At 39.0% G+C, this 26,353-nt stretch overlaps 1 protein-coding gene across 3 annotated transcripts in view; it reads left to right on the top strand.

Moving 5' to 3' along the window:
• The first annotated feature begins 3,345 nt into the window (after window positions 1–3,345).
• LOC308489656 (zinc finger protein 112-like) overlaps window positions 3,346–26,353 on the top strand; it is a 37,204-nt gene continuing 14,196 nt past the window's right edge. Inside the window, exons 1-3 of one of the 3 annotated variants that reach the window (XM_081031091.1) lie at window positions 3,346–3,436; window positions 20,659–20,702; window positions 23,310–23,436. In XM_081031091.1, the coding sequence (XP_080887217.1) occupies window positions 20,688–20,702; window positions 23,310–23,436 (142 nt within the window). In that variant the 5' untranslated portion in view covers window positions 3,346–3,436; window positions 20,659–20,687. Of the gene's footprint in view, window positions 3,437–3,668; window positions 3,776–20,617; window positions 20,703–23,309; window positions 23,437–26,353 lie in introns of those variants that run through there. The other 2 variants (XM_081031093.1, XM_081031092.1) reach the window with 2 other exon arrangements.

Raw genomic sequence — 26,353 nt, 5'->3', positions numbered from 1 at the left:
ATTGAACTGGCAAACTTGTAGTTGAGAGCCCACTGGCCCATGTGGGAATCGAACCAGCAGCCTTCGGAGTTAGGATCATGGAACTCTAACCTGAGCCACCAGGCCGGCCCCAACTTCGCTCTTTTTCTAATAGACATTTGTATGCATGATTGAGGTATAGTGTCTGATGTAGGAAGCAGTAAAATTCAAAGATGTGCTGTGGTCTTCACTGAAGAAAAGTGGTGCTACTGAACAAGGGCAAAATTAACTTACCTATGAAGTATTCCTCCCAGAAAAGATGAACCTTAATTTTTTATTGTTGGAATTTCTGGATTTGAGTCCAACCCTTACCATGTCACTTTAATGAAAAATCATGGTCTCAATGGTTTCCGTATTCCTAAGACTCTTTATTGTATTTATAATGTCAATATTGGGATGGAAGTAGGTTATGTGATGCTTGAATCTGAAGAAAAATATATTTCACATTTTTATATAATATTTATCTCTTCATATTGTAATAATATCTCCACACCAATGCTGCTCCTTTCGTTCACCTCATGACCCACATTTCATAATGAGCAGTAAACGTCAAGGAAAAGCCAAAAGTTTTTGCTGCTTCTGCTTTGTATCTTAATAAAGCTTGCATCACTTTCTTGTGGGTTCTTGCATCTTGAAATGCAAAGCTAATACCAGATAACACTCTGAGTTCTAGATGCATCCAACACATATGGAATAAAGTAGAAAATCCAGTCAAAGTAGTGATGGGGAAACTGACCTTAAAATGGTTCCCTGCCACGCGGAACTGACCTAAAATGGTGGCCTGAGTGGAGAGAGAGGTCCCCAGCCTAAGCCCCAGCCCACTTCCACATAACCCCCTCCAGGCCACACCTTGAGCCAATGACCAGACGACACCTACCCCTTCCCCGACTCAAGAAAGTCCCCAATCCATAAAAACCTGCTCAAAACCTTGCTAGGGGCTCAGTCTTTGGGGAAGGATCCCGCTGAGTCCTCCTGGATAATAAAGCTGACTCTCCTAACTCTCTGAGTGCCCCTTGGGTTCTTTCCGGTCTTGGATTCTGCAACAGTAGGGTTGAGATAATGTGTTCAATGTTTCAATGATGTCTGCATTTTTAACACATATTTTCCCCTTTATAACGTATAACTGTAACGTATAACCCATAACTCAGTTTCCTTTCGCTTTTCAAGCTCCATTCTTCTCTATTAAAGGGATTTATTTTAGACGTTCATATTTGTTTTGTCGTAATGAAAGAAAAAAACTAGAAAAAGGAACTCGACCAACGAAATTGAATTGACTCAGAGTGAATCTAGCAATCCGAAAGAAAAAGGGAAAGGCTAAAGAAGATTCTGGAAACTGTGTTGTTGGGGAAAACAAGCATAAATTAGAATCTTGTGCTTTTGGAGGCATTTTCTTTCCAACAGGATGGGGCTAAGAAGTTTGTGCTCCACTCTGGAATCATGTGAAATATAATCCAAATTCTAAGGGCAGTAGCTCAATTTCCGCCCTAGGAAGGCAATGACGTTGTCAGTTCTTCGTGAGGGTTCTGGGAAGTGTAGTCAAAGAGCTCTGTATTCCAGGAGCTTCCTCTGCAAGGGGATGTGGCTGTGACAAACACCTCCTCGGGAACTCTGGGAGTGTAATCCAAGAACTGTTGGTAGAGTCACTTCCGCTCCAGGGAGGTGAGGTCCTAGCAATCAGTCATTGCTCTGGGGAAGATGAGACAGGCACGGAGCAGCAATGCTTATTCGTTCGGCGTGGGGCCAGCTGTAACACGTCCTAGGCCTTCTGGAAAAGAATCTGCAGCAGCGCCAGAGGCTGGGGTTGGGCTTAATTGTTCCACGGGTTGAGGGTCTCCTGTTTCTGTGCTTCCTGTTCCTACCTCCGAGGAGATGTGAGATAGGGCAAGATGGTTTTATTTTAATTAACTTATTTTAATTTCTCTAGAAGCCCCCAGTTACTTCAAAGCTTGTATTAGCCCAGGAATGAAGCAGAATTCCACTTGCAGTGTTCTGGCCCTTTTGTCTAATACCTGGAGGAATCCAGCCTATTCTTGGTTTCCTTCTGGGCTCCTGTTCTTACCTCTATTTCTTTTCTCTCTCTTCCCCCATCCTTCTCTTTAAGAAGTTGGGTGTGGGTGTGTGTGTCTGCGTGTATCTGCAAGGAGGAGGGAATGACCCTTTGGCTCCTGGCAGCAAAGCCTCACCTGAGGAGGGCAGTGTATGAGGATGTCCTCTATGATTCAGCTGAAGGGAGCCCCAGTTCTGAGTTCTCACAGCCTCTTTTCCTATCCCAGCAGCTGACTTCTGGATGAGGGCTGCAGGAAGGAGGAGGGAATGGCTGCTAACATCAGAACTTCGCCTGAATAGGACTTACAGCTGTGTCATCTCTCTTATCAGAGGAAAAGAGATTTTAATTATCACATTGTGCTACATGTTCAAATGTGGTGTTTTTTTTTTTTAATAAATATAGGAGTGGGTGGGAGGAATATTTGGGCATGATTAATAGTGATAGTTAAACTTTTAGTGCCAAGTAGTACTATTTACAATGGCCAAATGCACTACCATGTTTCCCCCAAAATAAGACCTAGCCGGACATTCAGCTCTAATGCGTCTCTTGGAGGAAAAATTAATGTAAGACCCAGTATTATATTAAAATAAGACGGGGTCATTAATTTTTGCTTCAAAAGATACATTAGAGCCGATTATCCAGCTAGGTCTTATTTTCGGGGAAACACGTTAATAGGATAATGTATTCCCATAGAACTATCACCAAGCTTTAACCTCTGTCAAAATGTGCTAATCTTGTTGCATCTTATCTCCGTGCCTTTTTTTTTTTTTTTTTGCTTTGTTTTGGTCACGTTTGAAAGGAAAAAAAGAACTTAAAAAGGGAGTGGGGGGCCAATCTCTCCCAACAGTATAGAATTCAAACTGACTGTTCCTGCAGAGAATACGACTATCCAAATTACCCAAAAGAGAAAGAAAGGGTTAGCCTTGCGGAAAGGGCCGCACCGCAGGAAATTCGGAAGTTGTCCAGAAAATCCACAGGGTGAGAGAATTACACTCCCGAAAAGCCCCTTTTCCTACGTGCTCGGCTGCAGAGAATATGGTACAAGTATACAATGGCGCTCTATGTTTGGCAGCATTTCGGCTCCAGGAAGGCGGGGTTATGGAATTCGCTCCGGACCCGCACGCGGGGAAACATCATCCTCACGCTCCGCGGAGCAGCTGCCACTTCCGCCCTGGGAAGGCGATCAGCTGGCCTCGGAATTCTGGTACTTGTAGTCCGGGGACACTAGTGGGATAACTTCCGTTACAGGAGTCTTAGCCGTGTCCCTGCTCCCGTCGGGATTTCTGGGAAGCGTAGTCCAGGAGGTCTCTGCAGGCAGAGTCACTTCCGCCCCAGGTACTGGAAGCCGCGGCCTTCATTGCTCTCGGAAAGGTGAGCCCTCCCCTCCCCGGGACCCCCTCCCCGCGTCCGCACTGACCTTTCTTCGCTTCGCTGTGCGCCGGTAGCGCACGGCCTTTGACCTCCGGGAAGAGAGTCCGCCTGCGGCCAAGGGCGGGGCTTGTGTTCTCTTTGAATGAGCTGCTGCTGCGCGGGCGGCGGGTGCGTCCCCGGCTTAGGGCCCCGGCCGCTCGCCCGGCGCTGGGGTTGAGGGTCTCCTGGGTTCCGCCCTGTCCCCGCCCTTTCCCCGACCACCAGCCCGCGCTGCCGCTTCCTTAGCAATGTCATGTGATACTCGGCGAGTATCTTCAAGTCTCTGCTTCTGTTTCCTCTGTAAGTTGGGGTTAGTGGCCACCTAACAGAGGTATTTTGAGAGGTAAATGAAAATGTAGACGTCAAAGACGGAGCTTGTCGCCAGTGCTCCGTAACTCCCGGAGACGCGCTCCGTGCCCTGACAGCCTCTGCGAACGCGGGGTAAGGTCGGGGCTCCTGCTGCAGGCCCTGGCCCTTCTCTCATCCTTGAGGGAGACGGAGCCGTGCTTGGATTCCTAATAATGTTTTTAGTTTTAATCTCTGGGGAGAGTCACTCGTGACTTTTGTCTGGAAGGTTCCCTGTAGGTGGTGCGGGAGTTCCGATGAAGTTCGGATTTCTCTCAGCCTCCTTCCCTTCCCAGCCTTGACCGCTTGCAAAAGGCTGCAGGGAACAGGGAGTGGCCCTTTGGCTCCTGGCAGCAAAGCCTCACCTGAGTAGGACTTAGCGTATTCTTCCTCTTCTGTTGCATCTTCTAAGGGGAGAAGCAGTTTCCTTCACTCATCGGCAACTTCTTCGACGCAGGTGCCCTGGTACTTGTGGAATAAATGCAGGAAGGGATGGGGGAGTCCTTGGGCATGAGTAATAACGACCATGTTTAAACACTGAATGCTAAATATTATTCTAGGAGTTTTAGATGAATTAAAATATTTAATCTTCGCAAGAGCCCTGTGGGGGTCAGGTGTGTTGTTATTCCCATGTTAAAGATGAGGAAACTGAGACAGAGCTCACCTGCAATTTAATTGTATTTTACTTGAAATAGTATTTATAGTTCCAATTTTGATTATAGAAGTACTGATTGCCTACTGTACAGAACTAAGAAAATATACAAAGAAAAAGATTTAATCACCCATAAACACAGGATTCAGAGATAATGGTAATATTTTAATATTTTAATAAATAAACCTGTTCCATAGGTTTATTTTGGGATTTTTACTTAAGTTCTACGAAATAGGGATCAAAAGTTTTATTTCCCCCTTAAGTTTTTCCTATGGAAATTTATAAACATAGCCAAATGTAATAAGAATAAAACAATGAACTACTATGGAACCACCACCCAAATTCAACCCTTGTTACCATCTGTCAGTCTTGTATTAACCCCGCCCTCCAAATTTCTGTTTCACTATTTTAAAGCAAATCCTTAACATTGAGTCAGTATGACAGTGATTGATTTATTGTCATAATTGCCAAAAATGGATTATCATACATTGTTTATATCCAAGACCAAGATGTTAGCCATTACTCTGAGGCACTTACTTGAGTAAGTGAGAATGGTACTTACTTGAGAAAGCTAAGGGACACAAGGTTTTAGTACTTTGGAGAGGAATGGTGATGGATTTTGTTTTCTCCTATACAGTTTGACTTACCTATGTCTTGGAGCTCTTTCTTTCTTAGCTCTTTCTAAACACTGAAAGTTCTTCTGTTGCTGGGACCACGTCATATTTTCCTCTGTGTGTCATCATGCAGTACAAGGTTGGCAAGAGTTTGTAGTTAGAGCAGGTACTCAACAGCCAACCAGCAGCAAGGGCTTACAGTGTAGAATTCCTGAAATTGGAATTAGGTGGCAAAATGGAATAGAAATAACCCATAGAGATATTCCTTCATCTCCCATTATATTGGTGAACTATAGAATCCACCTATTCCAGAGTATTGAAAAGTTGAGCAATTTTTCTGATAATCTAAAATTTCCTAAGAACCACATGGGTAGAAATGATAACAGCTAACAATAATAGATTGTGTCTTACGACTGAGGCAGTGTTTCCAATGGTTTACAGATATTAACACTTCTCATAAAAAAAACCTGTTATTACTTTCATTTTACAGATGAGGAAACAGGTTTCTTCAAAACAAGTATCACATAGTAAAATTGACTCATTTTCTTTTTAGGGGTATAATTCTATTAATTTTAAAATAGGTATAGATTTGTATAATCACCATCTTCATCAGATAACAGAACAGTTCCATCACCCCTAAAAACTCCCTATTTTCCTTTTACAATCACCCCTCACTGCACCTATAACCACCAGCAACTGCTGTAAACCTATAGTTTTATCTTTTTGAGAATGTTATACAGATGGACTCATACCAAATACAACCTTGTGAGGCTGGGTTCTTTCTCTCAGCTTAATGCCTTTGACATTCATCTAAACTGTTGTGTCAATACTTCACTTGTTTTTTATTGCTGGTTAATATTATATTTATGGATATACCATAGTTTATCCATTCTCCGGTTGAAGGATATTTGGTCATTTCCAGTTTTTGGCAATTATGAATAAGCTGCTATAAACATTTGTGTACAAGTTTTTGTGTTTATTTCTCTAGTATATGTAACCAGGAATGGGATTGCTGGATCATATGGAAAGCATATGTTTATAAGAAATAGCCAAACTTTTCTCTAAAGTTTCTACCATTTTGCATTCCCATTAATGATGTATGAGAGTTCCAGTTGCTTCACATCCTGTCAGCCCTTAGTATTGTCTGATTTTTGTAATTCTAGCCATTGTAATAGGTGTGAAACTTTGTAACTATCACATTGTTATCACATTGTAACTTTAATTTACATTTCCCTAGTGACTAATGATGTGCAAAGCTATATCTTGTCTTCGGCTTATTTACCATCCTTATATCTTCTTTGCTAAAGTGTTTGTTTTTATGTTTTGCCCAGTTTTAAGTTGGATAATTGGGTTGATTGTTGATTTTTGAGTTATTCATATATTCTGAATACAAGTCTCTTGTCAGATGTGATTTGCAAGTATTTCTTTTCAGCCTGTAGATTGTCTTTTCATTCTCCCAATTGTCTTTTACAGAACATAAGTTTTTAATTTTGATTAAGTCTGATTTATCAGTGTTTTATAACGTCTTTTATGAATTATGTTTTATAACGTCTAAGAGCTCTGCTTAACACCCAGTCAGGAAGATTTTCTCTTACATTCTTCTGGAAGTTTTACAGTTTTACCTTTAATTCTCCGATTCATTTTGAGTTAACTTTTTTATAATGTGGGATTTAGGTAGAAATTCATTTCTTTACATATGAATGAGCAACTGTCCCAACACCAGTTGTGTGTGTTTATTTCTGTACTGTCTTTTGTTAAATTGATCTATGTGTATATCCCTTCACCAGTACCAAGCTACCTAATTATCATAGCTTGATAGTAATTCTTAAAATTGAATAGTTTGATTCCTCCCATTTCATTCTTCTTTTTCAAACTTGTTGGGGCTATGCTGGTTCTTTTGCATTTTCATGTACATTTTAGAATCAGCCTTTTTATATCTACGAAAAAAATTCAGCTGGAATTTTGATTAACATTGTATTAAATCTATAGAGCTATCTTTACTATGTTGAGATTTTTAATCCATGAATACAATATGTCTGTCTGTCTATTTAAGTATTCGTTAATTCTTAGCATTTTGTAGTTTTCTGCATACAGATCCTAATACGTGTTTTATTTAGATTTATTTCTAAGAATATTACTTATTCTTGCAGAGCTGTTATAAATTGTATTGTTTTTGAATTTTGGAGTCCAGTCGTACATTGCCAATGTATTAGAACTATACATGACTTTTGTTGTTGACCTTGTATTCTGCAACTTTGCTAAACTCATCAGAAGTTTGTTTTTTGGTGTATTCCTTAGGATTTTCCACACAGATAAACATGTATGTGAATAGGGTCACTTTTATTTCTTCTTTTCTAATTCATATGGTTTTTTCCTTGCCTCATTGCACTGGCTGATTTTCAAAACAATGTCTGCCTTGTTCCCAATCACAGGGGAAAGAATTTTATAAGTTCCCTTACATTTTTGGTTTGTGAAGGTTTTATCATGATGGGATGTTGTGTTTTGTCAAATGCTTTTCTGAGTTGATTGATATGGGCTTTTTGTATGTGTTTTTTCATCTTTAGACTGAACATGGTGGATTAGGTTGATTAATTTGCAAACATTAAAGCAGACTTTCATTCCCATGATAAATCTCACTTGTTAGCGGTGTACTTTTTTTTTCTAAATTGTTAGATTTGATTTGTTGGTGTTTTGTTGAGGATTTTTGCAGTTGTGTTCACAAGGGATATTGGTCTGTAGGGTATTTTGTGGTACTGTTTTGGTCTAGTATCAGTAATTCTAGCCTTATAAAATGATTTGGGAAGCGTTCCCATTTCTCTTATTTTCAGAAAAAGATTGTGTAGAATTAATGTTATTTCTTTGTTAAATGTTTGGTAGAATTAATCAGTGAAATCATTTGGCTTGGAGATTATATGTTGGGAAGGTTTTAAACTGCAAATTAAATTTCAGAACGATTCATGTTACCTATTTAATCTTGGTATAGTTTGGTAGTTTGTAATTTTCAAGGAATTGATCCATTTCATCTAAGTTTTCAAATTTATACGTGTACAGTTCTTAGTATTCCCTTATTCTTTTAATGTCTGCCAGGTCTGCAGTGACATCTATTCTTTCATTCCAGATATTGGTAATTTTTGTCGTCTCTCTTTTATTCTTAGCCATTCTTGCTAGAGTTTTTATTATAAAAACTGCTTTTGGTCTTATTGATTTTAGCTATTAGATATCCATTTTAAATTGTATTCGTTTCTATTTTTACTTTATTATTTCCTTTCTTTTGCTTGCTTTGAGTTTATTTTGCTTCTCTTTTCTAGTAGCTTAAGTGTATTACATGTTTGTTTTAAGAAGGTGAACACACAATGCCAAATATAGATGATGTTTTATCGATATGTACACTTGAAACCTATATAATTTTACTAACCAATATCAAGCCAATAAATGTAATTAAAAAATTATTTAAAAAGACGAAAAAAGAAAAGGAAGTTGAGCAAATCCCAAAAAGGATAAACTCAGAGCAGTCCAAGCCCAGAAACGTCATAATCAAATTGCTGAAAACCGCAAAGAATGAAACTTGAAAGCAGCCAGAGAAAAATAATGCATTACCTTTATGCTCTAGTTGTCATATAGTGCATTATATACTTTGAAACCCCCATCAATGTTATAATTTTTGTTTCCAACATTAAACCATATTTTAAAGAACTCAGGAGAAGAATAATCTATTATACTTTCTGAGATAGTTACCATTCCGTTGTTCTTCCTTCCTTCTTGATGATCCAGATTTCTTCCTTTTTTTTCCTCTGAGGAATTTCCTGTGCCAATTCTTTTAGAGCAAGTCTGCTCACCATGAATTCTCTTAGCTTGTCTTAGAATATCTTTATTTCACTTTCATTCCTGAATATTTTTCTAAACTACATCCAGAGTATACAGTTCTGATTGACACTTCCTTTCTTTCACTACTTTAAAAGTATTGTACCGCTCCCCCCCGGCTTCCATGGTTTCTGGTGAGAAGTCCTCGTATCCCACTAGGTAGTGCATTGCTTTTCTCTGGCTGCCTTATCACCTGGGAGCTCTCTGTAAAGGCAGATCTTTGGTTCCCATCCTGAACCAATTTTTTTTCAGAATTTTAAGGGGGTAGGACCAAGGATCTTTATTTTAACGAGGACCTTAGGTGATTATTACACACTTTAAGGTTTGCTTATGGAGCAGCCTCATTGAATTTTCAAACATTTATTGCTTAACCTCCACACAGTAGGATGTGTTTCGGTGTACAATTCTACGAGTTTTGACAATTGCATCACACTATAAAGTGTGTGGGAATGGAGATCTTATTTCAACTTTTGTCAGCATTGGACAGTTATAAAGTAGCCTAGCATTATTTGTTTGTTTGTTTGTTTGTTTGACTCTTTTTTTTTGGCATTACTTGTGATTTAAGAAAATTGGTTGTCTTTGAAATGGCTTTACTGCAGTATAAGTGCTGTTTTGCCTACTACTTTTAGGTTAAATTCATTAAGAAACATGGAGTCTGCAGCTAAAACAAATTTCCAGAGTCATTCAGTATTCAATAATAGTGGGCGAGGGTAGTTTTTCTCATTCAGAAACCCTGAGATTAAAAAAAAACAACGCGCGCGCACACACACACACACACACACACACACACACACACACACAGGGGGTGGCTGGTTAGCTCAGTTGGTTAGAGGGTGGTGAATAACACCAAGGTTGTCCGTTCGATCCCCACATGGGCCACTGTGAGCTGTGCCCTCTTTAAAAAAAAAATGATTAGAAGCAAGAATGTACAATGGGGTAAAGACAGTCTATTCAATAAATGGTGCTGGGAAACCTGGACAGACACATGCAAAAAAATGAAGCTGGACCACCTCCTTACACCATATTCAAAAATAAATTCAAAATGGCTTAAAGACTTAAATGTAAGATCTGAAACCATAAAACACCTAGAAGAAAATATAGGAAGAAACTTCACAGGCATTACCTGGAGTAGGATTTTTACTGATATATCTCCTCGAGCTAGGGAAGTAAGAGAAAAAATAAACATGTGGGATTACATCAAATTAAAAAGTTTTTTCACAGCAAAGGAAACCATCAATAAAACAAAAAGGGATCCTACTGAATGGGAAAGGATATTTGCCAATGATATATCTGATAAGGGGTTAATATCACAAATCTATAAAAACTCACTTAACTCAACTCCAAAAAAACAAACAACCCAATTAAAAAATGGGCAGAGGACTTGAAGAGACATTTTTCTAAAAAGGACATACAGATGGCAAACAGACATATGAAGAAATGCTCAACCTCACTAACCATCAGAGAAATGCAAATAAAAACCACAATGAGATACCACCTCACCCCAGTCAAAATGGCTATCATCAATAAATCAACAAACGACAAGTGCTGGCGCGGATGTGGAGAAAAGGGAATGCTTGTGCACTGTTGGTGGGATTGCAAATTGGTGCAGCCACTATGGAAAACAGTATGGAGGTATCTCAAAAATCTGAAAATGGAACTACCCTTATGATACAGTAATTCCACTCCTAGGTATCTATCCGGAGAAATCCAAAACTCCAATTCAAAAATCTTTATGCACTCCTATGTTTATTGCAACACTATACACAATAGCCAAGACATGGAAACAACTGAAATGCCCATCGGTAGATGACTGGATTAAGAAACTGTGGTACATTTATACAATGGAGTATTACTCAGCCATAAAGAAGAAAGAAATCTTACCATTTGCAACAACATGGATGGACCTAGAGAACATTATGTTAAGTGAAATAAGTCAGACAGAGAAAGACAAGTACCATATGATCTCACTTACATGCAGAATCTAAAGAAGAGAATAAGTGAATGAACTAATCAGAAACAGTTTTGGAGACAAAGAGAAAAAACTGAGGGTTGTTAGATGGGTGGGGGAATGGGGATAAGGGGGAAGGTGAGGGGATTAGAAAACAGTCGGGGGGAAAAAAAGAAAAAAAGAAAACAATTGGTAATCACAAGATGGCCACGGGGTTTCCAACTATAATTTTATATATATATATATATATATATATATATATATGTATATATATATATATATATAAATAAAAGTAGTTATGGGGATGTTGGGTATAGCATAAAGAATGTAATCAATAATATTGTAATAAATATGTATGGTGTCAGAGGGATACTAGATTTGTTGGGGTAAAAGATGGGAGAGGGTCTAGGGGCAGGGTGAAAAAGGTGAAGGGATTAAGAAGTACAAATTGGTAGTTACAAAATAGTCATGGGGATGAAGGGTATAGCATAAGGAATATAGTCAATAATATTGTAATAGCTATATATGGTATCAGATGGGTACTAGATTTATTGGGGTGATTACTTCGTAAGTTATACAAATGTCTAATCATTGTTATACACCTGAAACTAATATACTATTGTATATCAACTGTAATTGAAAAATAAAACAATTATTTAAATTTAAAAAATGATTAATTAATTAATTTTTAAAAATCACAATAAAACTTTACTGCTGCTCAGCCATTGAACTGTTGTGTGGTAAGGCAAGTCAGGATATCCAGCTTCTGTCTCTGACAAAATTCATGAAACGGATGATGGTTAAGCCCACAAGAGTAAATGAAGCGCACTGTTGAGACTACCTGTTCGATAGCACATGATATATTCAGATATTTTCTGCAGTTTGTCTGCTGATGAATAAATACAATGAATAACCAACCACAGGCTTTAAACACATTTTTTCAAGCTTTATAAATTTGTAATCAGTTTGAACACATCCTAGCAGATTGCACTTTAGGTGATACTGAATTCGTATCTTTTCAGCAGCTTTGAAAATACTTTCACCTGTAGTTCCCTGAAGACTATTCCTAGAGGTTAGTCACTTTAAACTTGGCATTGATTCCTTAACAACTACTGAGCAATATCAGTGACATGTTGAATTATCAAGAGCCAAATAAAACTTAAGAAACCATCAGAATCATTTCCCTTATATTTTAATTGACTATAACGTTGTTCTCATTGTGTTCAAGTCTTTGAGTAGCTGTTTTTGCCCCAAATCTAATAATCTTAAACAGTTTATTTTCTGTGGACACCTTTCTTTGGCTGCTATAATGAAGCATGATTTAATTAACTCGTCATTGGTAAATTATTTGCTTGGGTCAGAAATAGAAGCTGAATATCTGGATATTCAAAACTTCCTTTAGTTCCAACCTCATTTTCATCATTTATTTTTGTTAAGACATTCTGCTCTAATGAGACGTTTCCTTTCAATTTTTCTAATTTTTCTGACCATTGCTTTCCTGTGAATTGAGGATGTTTGTGATGAGTGCTTAGTCTGCTAATGTTGACACATTGTATTCTCTTAGCATAGCTATGTTGTCACTGCATACTAAGCAAAAGACTTTGCCATCTAATTCAGTTACAAATATTTCAATTCCAATGTGTCTTACAAGTGTCACATTTAAAGTCTGTGTTTCCCTTCTTGTTTTGACATGATGCATATGTAACTCGTAATAAAAAAATTAAAGTGTTTTGGTGTGGCAATACTTGTGGTACTTGAATTGCTCTTGAGTTATGACTGGTCACTGTGACTTGTATTATGCTGAGCCGCAGTACAAAGAAATGAAAGTGGCACATACGGTCTCTGTGGCAACTACACAACTCTGTAGCTGTGTAGGTAAGCAACCATAAGCAATAAATAAGCAAATGAGCAAGATGATGAGCCAGTGAAACTTCATGGACGCTGAAATTTGAATTTCACATAACTTTCACGTGTTATAAAGTATTAATCTTTAAAAAAATTTTTTCTAACCATTAAAAAAAATTAGTGTTAGTCCATTATTAAGAATGGTAAAAACCAGTGTTAGCTCGCAGCCCATACCAAAACAAGCAGTGGGCCTGTAATGGCCGTATTTTGCCAGCCTCTGATTTTATGTAGTGTCTTTGTGTTTTCAACTGCATTGATTTATGCTTTATATTTATTTTGGATTTATTGATTTCTGTCTTATGTTTTTTATTTTCTTTTTATCTGTTTACTTTAGGTTTAATTTATTTGCCCTTTCTTTCCTTGTTCTTAGCTTAGATAATTGACTTACGACCCTCCTTTGCTAATGTATGTATCACTGAGTACATTTCTCTATAATATCTGCTGTAGCTGCATCATACACGTTTTGATATGTTACATCTTCGTTTTGATTCCATTCAGAATACGCTATAATTTTTTTTGTAACTTTTGTCCATTGGTTGCTATTTAATTTCTAAATGGTTGGAGAGTGTCCAGATACCTTTTTGTTTGTTTATTTCTCATTTCTGTTATTTAGAGAAAACACTTTATAGGATTTGAAATTCTTATAAAATTAATGTTTTATGAAAATGTAATATCTGAAATAAATTTATTTGATGGGCTCAATAACAGAGGTGACAAAGGAAAGAATCAATGAACCTGAAGATAGACGTATAAATACTGCAATCTGAGCAGGAGAGAAAAACACAATGAAAAAATGAGCAGACCCTTAGGAATTTGTGGGACAATATCAAAAATGTAGTGTCGCGTCCTGCCCAACATGGGCAGTGAGGGTACGAGAAGGGGCGGCTTTGGGTTAAGTTTTAAGAAAGAAACAAACAGAAACTTAATGCAGTTAAATCTCAGAAGGCCAGGGGTCTCCCAGTTCCGAAAGACTGGAGCCCAGAATGAAGCCGGCTGGAGGTTTTTATTGATAAGTATACAAGGGAGTAGCAGTGTTTTTGGCATGGTCTGTGGGACTCACTTATCACGTTATAGAAACAACCCAAACCAATTATGCTGATCTTCAAACAGCCGAAACAAAAAGTCCTTGAGGTGAGGTATGCAACTCTTTTAAGAGACATATATCACATGTTGAAATTGTTTCACAGAGCTGAGCAGAGAGAGCTTACTCTTATCACTCTCAAGACTTTTCTCCCAATTAGGTGAGAAGGAAAAGTCAGAGCCAGCAGCAGCTTTTCCCAGGCAGGGGGAAGGGGAGACAAGGCCCCTTCCCAGATCTTTCTAAGGCAGCTCATGGGGATCTCCATGGGGTTCCGCCTGGCTTAAGTTGTCTCCCCCCTCCACATGGGGAATCTTACTCATCATTGGCTGCAAACCCTCTTTTGGAGACTAAATAGAGAGAAATATACAGTCCCAGAGATGCACAGTCTCACAGACTATTCTTTCCTTAAGGAAAGACACCGGCAGTGGGGGCAGTCTCCTAGGCTGTTGTGTGATGACAACAGTCTAGCATTCATGTCATTGGAGTCTCAGGAGGAGAGGAACATTTGTGTGGAAGTACTAGCTGAAAACTCCCCAAATTTGGTGGGAGACATACATTTACAAATTCAAGAAGCTTGGTGAATACCAAATACAATAAGCTCAAAGAAAATCACTTCTGGATACATCATAATTGAATTTCTGAAAATTAAGATAAAAATTCTTGAATACACCTGAAGAAAATGATACCCTGTATGTTGTAGAACATGATTCAGAAAAAAGCAGATTTCTCATTGGAAACCATGGAGGCCAGAAAACATTGGAACAAAATCTTTAAGGTGCTTAAAGGAATTATCAATTCAAAATTATATATCTAGTGAAAATTTCCTTCAGGAATGAAGAAGGAAAAATGTCAATCCTGTGCTATAAAGGAGTTCTAAAGTAAGTTCTTTAGGCTGAATAGAAATCGTATCAAATGGAAACTAGGAACTTCAGAAATGAAAGAGCAACAGAAATAGTAAGGTTTTTGGTAAATATAAAAATCATTTTTTTCTCCTAGTAAAAATATGTTTAAAGTAAACATTTTAAACTGTTTAAAGTAAAAATTATAACTTTTTTTGGCTAAAGTATTGTATATAGAAAAACACGTACAACTAATGCATAAAGGGGGTTGGTTAAGGAAACTTTATGGTAAGGCTTTTCTGCGTTTTACTGGAAGTGGTAAAACAATATCACTAAGTACACTGTGAAAGGTTAAATATATATATTGCAACCCTAGAAGGGAAAAAAACCCAGGAGATGTAGCCAAAAGCTAATAGATAAATTAAAACGAAGCTGATAGATAAATTAAAATGAGTGGAATACTAAAAAAATTTTTAAAAAATTCAAATGACCCAAAAGAAGGCAAAAAAGGGGTGAGAGAGGAAGGAAAACCAGGGAGGTAAAACAGGAACAAAATAATAAAATGTTAGACTTAAATCCAACCATATTAAAAATTACATGAAACTCCAAGGGCCAAAATACATCAATCACAAGAGATTATAAGATTGGATGAAGAATAAGAACCGAGTATATGCTATCTAAAAGAACCCCACTTTCGGTAAGGATATAGATAAATTAAAAGAATAAAAAAAATGTACCATGCAAACACCAATCAAAAGAAAGCTGGACTGGCTATATTAATACCAGACAAAGTAAACATCAGAGCAGTGGCTATTACCAGGCCTCACGTTTACCACAGCAAGGGGCAGTTCACCAAGTCGACAGAACAATCCTACGTGTGTTCCGGAAACAACAGACCTTCACACGACACGAAGAAAACCTGAACTGGAAGGAGAAATAGAGAAATCCACAATTATACAGTATATGGAGATTTCAGCACTCTTAGGAATCAGTAGAACAGACAGACTGAGAAAAGACCTGCAGGGTACAATTAACCCACTGCACCTCATTGACAGTTCTGGAACATGCCATCAAAAAACAACAGAATGCGCATGATTTTCATGAGCTTCAGGTTTGATCATTTCGTTTGATCTGTCTTTGAGTTCACTGGCATTTCTACTCCTTGTTGTTGATCTGTCTCTCCCACTCAGTTGGAGGTGTCTATGCATTAGGGATTATGTCACGTTCTCCTGTGCTTATCACCACGTATAGGAATAGGCAGAGAAGCGATATTCAGTACCTGTTTGTGGTGGGTGGTGTTTTCCCACAGGCAGCAGGGAATAGGGACCTTCAATTCAGTGAGATTGTATTCAGATTTTCTGAAAACGCATGTGGGAGAAATAAACAATATAAATATTCCCTGTCCTTTATCTCAATCAGTTTTGATGATGCTGAAGCCATCAGCTTTTTCAGAATACTCAAAGGATGATATATACCTTTTGCTGGTTACTACCTAAAATAAATATGTTTAGAAACAAAAGCAGGCTACTGTGTGGCGTATTCATTTAATGATGACAACTGTTATACTAATAATAGTGAACCTTTATTGGGTGCTCATTACGCACCACACTGACTTTCCAATCCTTTGATGCATTAACTCATCTATTCCTCATAATAACCCCACTTTCATCTCCAGTTTACAGATGAAGAAACAGGTATCAAGAGGGTTAATTAACTTGCATAAATTTACTCTGCCAGTAAGTGGCAGAATCAGGATTGAAGTTTGGCAGCCGGATTCTGTAGCCTGGGCTCTTGGCCAAAACACTTTACTTTCATTAGACTGGCAACATGGGTTTTAGGAGTTAATGAGACTGCAGCAAAACCTGTTAAAAAGTATCCTGGAGCAGGGTGCATATAAACTGAGTGGCTTTTTTGTTTGTTTTATAAGCCAAGTGTTAAAAGCTAAGAGGATCTGGGATGCAGGTAAGCAGACTGCCTATGGCTTGTTTTTGTAAATCCCCTCTTCCTCCCCAGCCAAGAATGGTTTTTACATTTAAAGGGTTGTAAAAAGAAAAATAAAAGAACAATATTCAACCGAGACAGTCTGTGGCAGGCAAAGCTTAAAATATTTACTCTGTCCCTTTAAGAAAAAGTTTGCCAACCCCTGATCTAGGTGAATAGGGAAGGAGGATAGAGAACCAGCACATGCAAGCTTCTTGGTGAGATCAAGTGATTTACACAGCTGGAGATTACAGGGAAGAGAGGGTTTTGGGGAAGAAAATGAGCAAACAGACAGGAAGGTTCCTCTATGTATGGCTTGCTAAGCATCTAGATTTTACCCTCAAGGCATGGGCATTCGTGCACATGTTTTTGACCAAGAAAGGAACATAATCAGACTTTATCAAACATATGAAGAAACAAGAACACTCTGTAGGATGACCACTGTTTTAAATGCTTGTTTAATATGAATTTCCTTATATTCTGAATTCTCAAAATCCCTTGGATGATTAGTGACCCCTATTGCTTGATAAAGCTGATCAGGCAGGTTTAAACTGGAATCCTGTCTTCATGCTGAGTCTACAAAGATCCACAGCTCACAGTGCCACCATGTAGCGGGGAGCAGTGGGACCTAAATACATCTAAGGGCCTGAATACATCAATCCTCAAGGCATTGGGGACATGTTTGCAAAAACATGTGCATGGCTGCCCAAGAAGGCCTGAGCCCCAGGCCCTGCTGTGCTCCTGGCTTGTATGTTCTCCAGTCATTTCCTTTATTCACCGAGAGGCTGAATGGCCTAGTGAAATTCGCATGGGCTCAGCTTTGCAAACTGCCTCTATTCATCTTACAGTCTGTGGTTTGTGACCTTCTCTGTACCCTGTAGTCATCTGAGAAAGTTTCCATAAAAACTCTTCCTCCACAGATCCTGATTTATAGATCCTGGACTGAGGCCTGGGTGTTCGTATTACTATTGTTTTAGTTTATTTGGGTAAGATTTGTTAATAACATTCTATACATTTCAGGTGTACAGCTTTATAATACGACATCTGTTTACTCCACTGTGTGCTCACCACACGAAGTCTGGCTTCTTCTGCCACCTTGTATTTGACCCCCTTTACCCTCTTCATCCTCCTCCCACTGTCTGGTACCACCTTCTGTTGTGTGTGCATCTGTGAGTTTGTTTTGTTTGTTCATTTGTTGCTTTCTGTTTTATATCCCATGTGTGAGTGAAATCATATGGCCCTGTCCTTTTCCATCTTTCTTATTTCACTTAGTGCAATAATCTCAAGATCCAGCCATGTTTCTGCAAATAACAGTATTTCATCTTTTTCATGGAGGAATAGTATTCCACATCTTAGTACCACATCTTCTTTATCCAATCATAGCATTATTTTTTTTAACCCCCCAGTGATACCAGGGAGCAAGCAGATGGAAAGCCACTGTCCTAGTAATGAAGAACCCGGACTCTGGGCGAATAACCTTGGCTGCTCTGGACTAAATGGATAATCATGAGCAAACACTTAAAATCTCGATGCTTGAATAGTCTCAGCTATAAAAATTGTCCCGACCTCTCAGGTTGTTGTGAGGATTAAATGGGGCGGTTCCTCTAAAGTATGGGATTTGGCACATGACTTCTCACCACCTTTCTGTTTCTTATTTGCCCCAGGTTCCCTCTGACTGTCATTCTGTTGGAGCACCCTGATTAGCTCGGAGTGGCCAGGACAGCTCTGTCAACCTCCAGAGCTAAGAGCAAGGCCTCATTTTCTCCACTGAGCCCATCCAGCTGCCTCCCTTATTTGGGGGCCCCCTTCCATGTTCTCCCAAAGGACCCTGCTTACACTCTGCTCTGGCCTCAATTAGTGTTTAGTATAATTGCTGACTCCCTAATTGACCTCCCACACTGGGCTCTGAGCTGACAGAGATCTGGGAAGTATGAGGTGTAATCAAACTATGGTGAATGTTTAATTAAAAAATACGTATTACAATAAAAGATACATGGCCATTAATCCCCCTCAAAATACTCCCCCCCTCACTTTGAACACACTTACCCCATCATTCTTGTCACTTTCTGAGGCAGTTCTAGAAGTCCTCTTTCGTGAGTGTCTTTAGTTGCACTGTTGTGGCTGCCTCAATGACCTGAATCATTTTGACTTTGGGGAAGAGGCAGAAGTCGCTCCGTGCCAGATCTGGTGAGTAAGGTGGATGAGGACACATGATATTTTTCATTTGATTGAAATTGTCTTACCAGAAGCGATGTGTGACACGGGGCGTTATGATGGAGGGTGGTTTACGGCACGCTTTAAAACACACCTTTTCTCAATCATAGCTCGCATCCGACTGACTGTACCAAGCAAGTTGAAACTTGTCACACACACACTGTTACTAAGGTTCAACGTGCCACTTCCCATATTGAAGATCCCAGTCTTTCCATTGGCTGGCACTCAGCAGCAGCATTCACCATATGTTTTGATCACAACAGAAAAGCTCTGTGTCACACATCGCTTCTGGTACAGCAATTTCTGTCAAATAAAAACATTACGGTGTGCCCTCCTCCACCTTATTCACCAGATCTGGCACCATGCAGCTTCTGGCTCTTCCCCAAAGTCAAAATGATTCAAGACATCGAGGCAGCCACGACAGTGCAACTAAAGACACTCACGAAAGAGGACTTCCAGAACGGCTTCAGAAAGTGGCAAGAACGATGGGACAAGTGTGTTTGAAGCGAGGGGGAGTATTTTGAGGGGGATTAATGGCAATGTGTGTTTTTCTGTAATACATTAAAAAAATGTAAACATTCATTATATTTTTTGATCCCTTTTAGAGCTGTTCCATTAATGTTGGGTAAGTGAAAGAAAACTCACTGTTAATTATGCGGCCAAGTTACCACTCGTTCTCCGTGGTTGTGCATACATTCTGCGGACTCCACAGCGGTGGCCTTGTTTGCAGGGATGTGTGGGGCGGTGCGCTACTGGAGAAGCAGAAAACCTCTCTACCATGGTGCTAAAAGACTGCCTCATTCATAGCCCAGGATTAGCCCTTTCTTGAGTTCTTTCTCTTCCACAGGTGACTTTGAAGTTGCTTGGGAACAGTAAATAAATAACGGTAGATGTTGAGAATAGTGAACAACCTTGAGGAAGAACCTAAGGAATTGAACTCCTGGTCTCCAAATCCCGCCAAGGGTCATGCACTAGCCAGCGCTTTACACAGATGAGAAATACAGTAGCATCACGGGCGTCTTTAACCTTTCATTATGTCCAGGTGGGAAGAGGGCTGTACCATTTGAGACTCCTCTGGCTTCAGGAAGAATATTCACCAACCATTAAACCTTTCAGAAGAGTGGTCTCAATGTCTAAACATGTTATGACCCAGGCACAAATTATAAGTAAGTAGCAAGAGTCCCTGCCACCGCCACGGAGATGTCTTGTAAGACGCATTCGCATTTGCAAGATACAAGATAATAGAAGACATTCCTGTAGCTACAGCAGTTTTCCATTACTCATATAATCCTAGCAACAATCTTACAATGTTGTTACTATTATCCTAATAGTGGATCACAGAAATGAAGCCTAGAGGGGTTAATTAACTTCATCATGGTTAAACATATATAATAGCAGTGCCAATATATAGCAAATGTACAGGAAATATGTAGCAATGTCAGGTTTTGAAACAAAGTGTCACCAGAGTCCACTTTTAACCAGCACATTCACTGCCTCTCCTTTCCCAGGATGCAAATGAACACCTTAGGAGCCACGAGGTGTGTGAGGATTGCTGGGTACAGCTGTGGAGGCTGGCCCAAGCATGTGGGCCATAGCCTAGTGGTAGCTGGAACCCAGCCCACACTCTTACCTGCTAAGATGTGTGTGGCAGCGTCTGCCTGGGGGAAGGGACACCTTTTTCCAGTTTGCACAAAGATATTCCCTTTCATAGCTTCTTTCTCATTACCTTATTCTGCCTTCTCAGGTCCTGCCTTTCCCTAGGAAAAGGAGAAAATGACCAAGTTCCAGGTGAGTTGGATTTTTTTTTCTGTCACTCAACATACAATGTCATTTCTCAGCAAGTGGACCATTTTTTCTCTTCCTTGGCAAGTATAAAGAATGACAGCAGACATTTAATACCATTTATATGAGGTGTTTTTTATTTCATTTTTAACATTTCCTTTTAGTTTTTAGTTTTTATCGTATTTCACAAATAATAAGTGTAAAAGAGAATAGCAATTTAGAAAATGAAAAAACCCACATGTTATTACCTGCTTACAAATCACCTATCTTTTCCAATGGTCCTTTTTTATGTGCATTCCTAACCATACTTGCAATAATTGATACAATTTTCAGTTTTTATTTTCACTTGAAATAATAGCACTTAATTTTTGTCATCTAATATTTCAGTGAACTGTGGTAACCTACACACACACACACACACACACACACACACTATTTTTTTTAAGTAACCATTTTATTTTATTATTTATTTATTTGTTTATTTTTTTAAGGAGTGCACAGCTCACAGTGGCCCATGTGGGGATTGAACTGGCAACCTTGGTGTTATTAGCACCACGCTCTAACCAAGTGAGCTAACTGGCCACCCTACCCCCCCTACTTTTTAACTATTCCCCATTTACAAACTTTTAAGTTCTCAAGGATTCTTATAGTTCTACAGAACAGTATCAGTTTTCTTACGTATAATCTTTACTAAAAAAGCAATTCTGAGAGAATTCTAATATAATTTGGCCTTAATGTTCCAGGGGCTCAAAACTAAAAAAGTTTTGTTTTCCCTAAGTGGTGTCTCAGGTACTTGTGAAAAGAATACCTAGAAGATGGTTTTGTCTAACATGAGCAGACTGAAGCTGAAATCAGAAAAAAAATAGATGTTTTCATACAAAAAGAGTTAAATTCTTTCTTCCCAGAACCTGAAGCTTTCTATGTGTGTGTCTGTGTATGTTTGTGTGCCGTTGTGTGTTTCACCATTCGTGCATTATTTTATTAGAGTAGTAAAGGTACTTGGTTTAAAATTTTTAATCAGACCATAGGATGTGCAGGCACTTTCCATCTGTCACTTTGTTCACTGCTCTGAGGGGGACTTAGAATCTTCTGCACTGTAAACGTGAAGATTAGAAGTTCATGTAAGTTCAAGTTCACATTCCTCCAGCAGACAAGTGTCCGACCAACTCCAAAGCTTTGCCGTCTGGTTCAAGAGTATCAGGCCTACCGATTGGGTGGAAAGAGAAGCAGAAAAGCAAACCAGAGTTCTCATGCAGAGACCAAGAGTTGAAATTGTAATGTTTGGAGCTCCAGCCAGAATAAATGCTATGTTGAACAGGTCTTTATGTGAAAAATTTTAATTTCCCTACAGCAAAAAGTTACAAGACAAATAGCAAAGTAGTATAAAAAATATTCACAACATATATGGAAGAAAAGGACTTACTGCCCCCAAAATGAATATTACTATGAAACAAGAACTAGAGCTGACCAAATATATAAAATGAGAATGATCTTCATTACTAATCAACTTTGTGAAAAATTTTCAAAATAACTGGTTTTTAGTTTCCAAATTTACTTCTGATATTATCAAAGATTTTTTTTTTTAAGTATTCATGTCCAGTGTTGGCCAGGGTATAGAGGTTTAGGGATTTACACTTTCTTGGATGAAGAATAAGTTGGAAACATATTTTTGATATTTTTGGAGGAAACACCTACCATTATGATTTCAAAACTTCAAAGGTTATTCTTCAGTGTTACTATTTCTACTTTTTGGAATTTATTTTAAGGAGTTAACAGAATTCCAGGCACTAAGTTCTCTGTGAAAGGATTTCTTTGCAGCATTGTTTATAATAGATAATCTAAAACTCAGTGAGCAGCATTATTTGGATCAGTTTCATTATCTTCTAGATCATCAATTCCTTGAACTACTGTGCAGCCCTGAAACGGGATGACTGCTGATGGTAATAATCACAATAATAGCTAATATTTATTGGTTGTTTACTACTTGCTAGGGACAGCTCCTAAGTGTTTTACCTATAGTCACTCATTTTATTACCAGCACCTGAAGGTATAGGTAGCAGTATGTAAATCAGGAGCGGATGAGGAACTTGTCCAAGGTCATGTAGCATTCCAACATGAACACGGGCTGTCAGGCTCCAGGGCTGTGCCCGTACTACAATCCCATTCATGCAGACACTCCAGATGGGCCTCAGAGCACGGGCTCCACACTTGGACAGTAAGGGTGACGAACAGCCTGTGAGTTTGGCAGATTAAATATGTGGTGTGTGTGTGTGTGTGTAAAAGAGGGAAAACAGACTCCCTCACACACGGTCACAACTAAACCTTTTCTGTAGCAAATGGCATTATTAATAAAATTTAAAATATTAGCAGCCAATGATGCAACAGAGTTCCAGGGATTTACCTATAAGCGTGCTAACAAAAGGTGGCAATATAAAAGGCAAGGATTCCTTGCAGCCCTTTTGCGGGATGGAATTAGCAGTGTGGGAGGCAAGCAGAAGGCAGCTACTTAAATGTGACTCAGGCTCCTCAGAAGCCAGAACCATTTCCCATCCTTTACACTTTCTCAGTGTTGCTCCTCTTCCATAAACATAGTCTGTGTGTTTGGTGTTGTAGGAGCCATTGACCTTCAAGGACGTGGCTGTGGTCTTCACGGAGGAGGAGCTGGGGCTGCTGGACGCCGCCCAGAGGAAGCTGTACCGGGACGTGATGCTGGAGAACTTCAGGAACCTGCTGTCAGTGGGTGAGGATGGGTGTCCTCTCAACTCAATGTCAGCTTTCTGGGGTGCGTTTGTGTGCTCAGTTGTTTGAAGCTCTGGGATTCCTGAAATCATTCTCAGAGCTTGGGCACCTGAGAGTCCGAATAATCCCTGTGTAACAAAGACATGATGTTTCTGATGTTATTGTGCTGGCAAAAATCTGTCCTTTGAACTATAAATGTCCTTGAATTATGTATTGTGGTCCTGCCCCATTGATTCGTCGTGAAATCAGCTTAGTGAGTTGCTTAGAGCAACTTTCTCAGGGTGCCCATAACTGTTTATTAACTTGATTTTTTCCAGAGGTATTTTGTTTTTTTGCTTTAACAATGTAAGTAACAATCTGTAAGTAACTTCAAAGTTAACATTTATAAAAGTAAAAATATAGAACAAGCACACCCATATAGTTTTTACCTAGATTCACCTGTGATATCATTTTACCCCTTTACTTTATCATTTATTCTCGTGTTCTTTCTCTCTCCATATACTTTATATATATATATATATAAATATATATATATAATATTGCTTCTCGGCTTTTTGGCTAAGATCAAGTGTAGTATCTGTTCTTATCAATTTAAATATATATATTTGTAATATTTCTTTCTGAACTATTTGCAAGTAATTTCCATACACTATGGCCCTTTAGCTCCAAATGCTTCAGTGTATATGTGAGTTCAGAAGTCCCCAGGACTACACTCTCTCTGATACCAACTGCAAGTTCAGGGGTCCCCCAGGCTTGACAATTAGCTAGAAGGACTCTCAGAACTCACTGAAAGCAGTTATACTCATGGTTACAGTTTAGTACATGGAAAGGAAACAGGTTAAAATCAGCCAAGGGCAGAGGCACCTGGGGCAGATTCCCAGAGTTTCCAGCACGAACTTCCAGTTGTCTTCTTCCATGGAGTCGCGGACAGCACCGACTCTTCCCAGTAATGATACGTGACAGTACACACAGAGTGCTACACCCCAAGCCTTGGTGTCCAGAGCTTTTATTGGGGCTCAGTCAGGTCCATGTGGTTGGACACCTGTGTGACTGACCTTAGTTTCCAGCCGTTCTGAAAAATCAAGCTGATAGCACGTGGCCCAAAGCCCCCATCATAAATCACACTGTTCAGGGGCAGCTGGATGGCTCATTTGGTTAGAGCGGGAGCTCTCAACAACAAGGTTGCCGGTTCTATTCCTTCCATGGGATGGTGGGCTGCGCCCCCTGCAACTGGATTGAAAACGGCAACTTGACTTGGAGCCGGTGGGCCCTGAAAAAACACACTATACCCCAATATTCTCCAACTAAAAAAAATAACAAGAAGATACGTTTGACCACATTAAAATTAATAACTTTAAATAAATAAACAATAAAGCACACTGTTCAACTATCTGGTGTGGCCCAAGGCCTCGAGGTGAAAAAGACATGCTCGTCAAACAGGACATTCCAAGGGCTTAGAGATCCCCTCCTGAGAGCCAAGGGCAAAGACCAGACCTCTTTGGGCAAGGTTAATTCTTTACTGAACAATGTATTTGGCAGAAGGAGGAATATTCTCTTATGTATCCCCAGTATAGATATAATACTTTTACTCACTTTATCATTGATGCTCTAATTTTATCAACAGAGCCAGTTATATTCCTTACAGCTTATTTTTCTCCCTCCAGAGCAAGAGCTAGTCTAAAATCTAGTCTAGCGGTCATGTCTCTTTGGCCTCCTGTCATTAGGAAACTTCCACAGCATTTCTCTATCTTTTACGACAGTGACAGTTTTGACGAATACTGTTACCCCTCCCCCCATTTTTAATAGAACATTCCCAATGTTTCCTCCTAATGAAATCACATGATCCTTCCTGGCTAGACGACTGCGTTGATAGTGGTGTGACCTTTTGAGGCGATCACATCTGGAAGCACAGCATCTGTCTCTCATTGGCAGTATTACTTTCAATCACCCAATCAAGATGTCTAATTTCTCCCCTATAAAATTACTGCTTTTTTCCTCTTGCAGTCACAGGGCAACACCTTTTAAGACCACACAGATATTTTGCATCTAATGATGATTCTTGCCTTATCTGGTCTTCACCATGATATTTACAAAATGATGATTTTCTGACCTAGTACTTCCTTCACATTTAGCAGTCAGTACTTGGCATTCCGCAGTAAGCAGGAGCGCCCCCCCTGCCTCTCAGCCATTTGTTTGTTTGTTATTTGTAGCGGCTTATGTATTCTTTTTAAAATGGCTTATAATTTATTGCTGTAACTATTTGGGTGGGAAAATTGTCCCAAATTTGGCCCTTGTAATATGCCCCAACATTTTTTTTTTTAACACTTCCTTACTTTATGCTCATCTTTTACTTTGCCCCAGTTCTGGAACCATCCATTTCTTTTATTTATTGGAGAATGATATTTAACACCAAAGTCTGGATGTTAGGTATTGTCATTGCCAGTGTTTTTGTTTCTTGGTCTCAGGGGTTAAAACTAGGAGGTGTGTGTGTGTGTGTGTGTGTGTGTGTGTGTGTGTGTGACACACATACATATGTTCATATACATACACATATACAAAGACATGTAAATATATATACATATAAGTAGACATTCAGTTTCATTCAAAATAAGAAAAATGTTAATTAAAATTACACTGAAATACCATTTCTCACCCATGAGGTTGGCAAAAATTTTTAAACTTAACACAATCCTTTTTTGGGCAAAGCTGTGGGAAATGAAGCACTTTCATACATTGAAAGTAGGAATGCAAAATGGTACAACCCTTAAGGAGAGGAATTTGACATAGCCAACAAGATTGTATATTTATCCTCTCCCAGCAATTCAGTTCTAGGAATTTTCCCTAAAGATACCAAAGTGTGAAAGAGCATTAATAGCATACTACAATTTCTGTAAGAAAGAAGGAGAAATAAGTAAGTA

Source organism: Rhinolophus hipposideros (assembly GCF_964194185.1).
Source record: "Rhinolophus hipposideros genome assembly, chromosome: 21".
Classification (NCBI taxonomy): domain Eukaryota; kingdom Metazoa; phylum Chordata; class Mammalia; order Chiroptera; family Rhinolophidae; genus Rhinolophus; species Rhinolophus hipposideros.
Note: the sequence above shows the minus strand (reverse complement) of the source record. Positions and strands in the feature narration are given on the sequence as shown.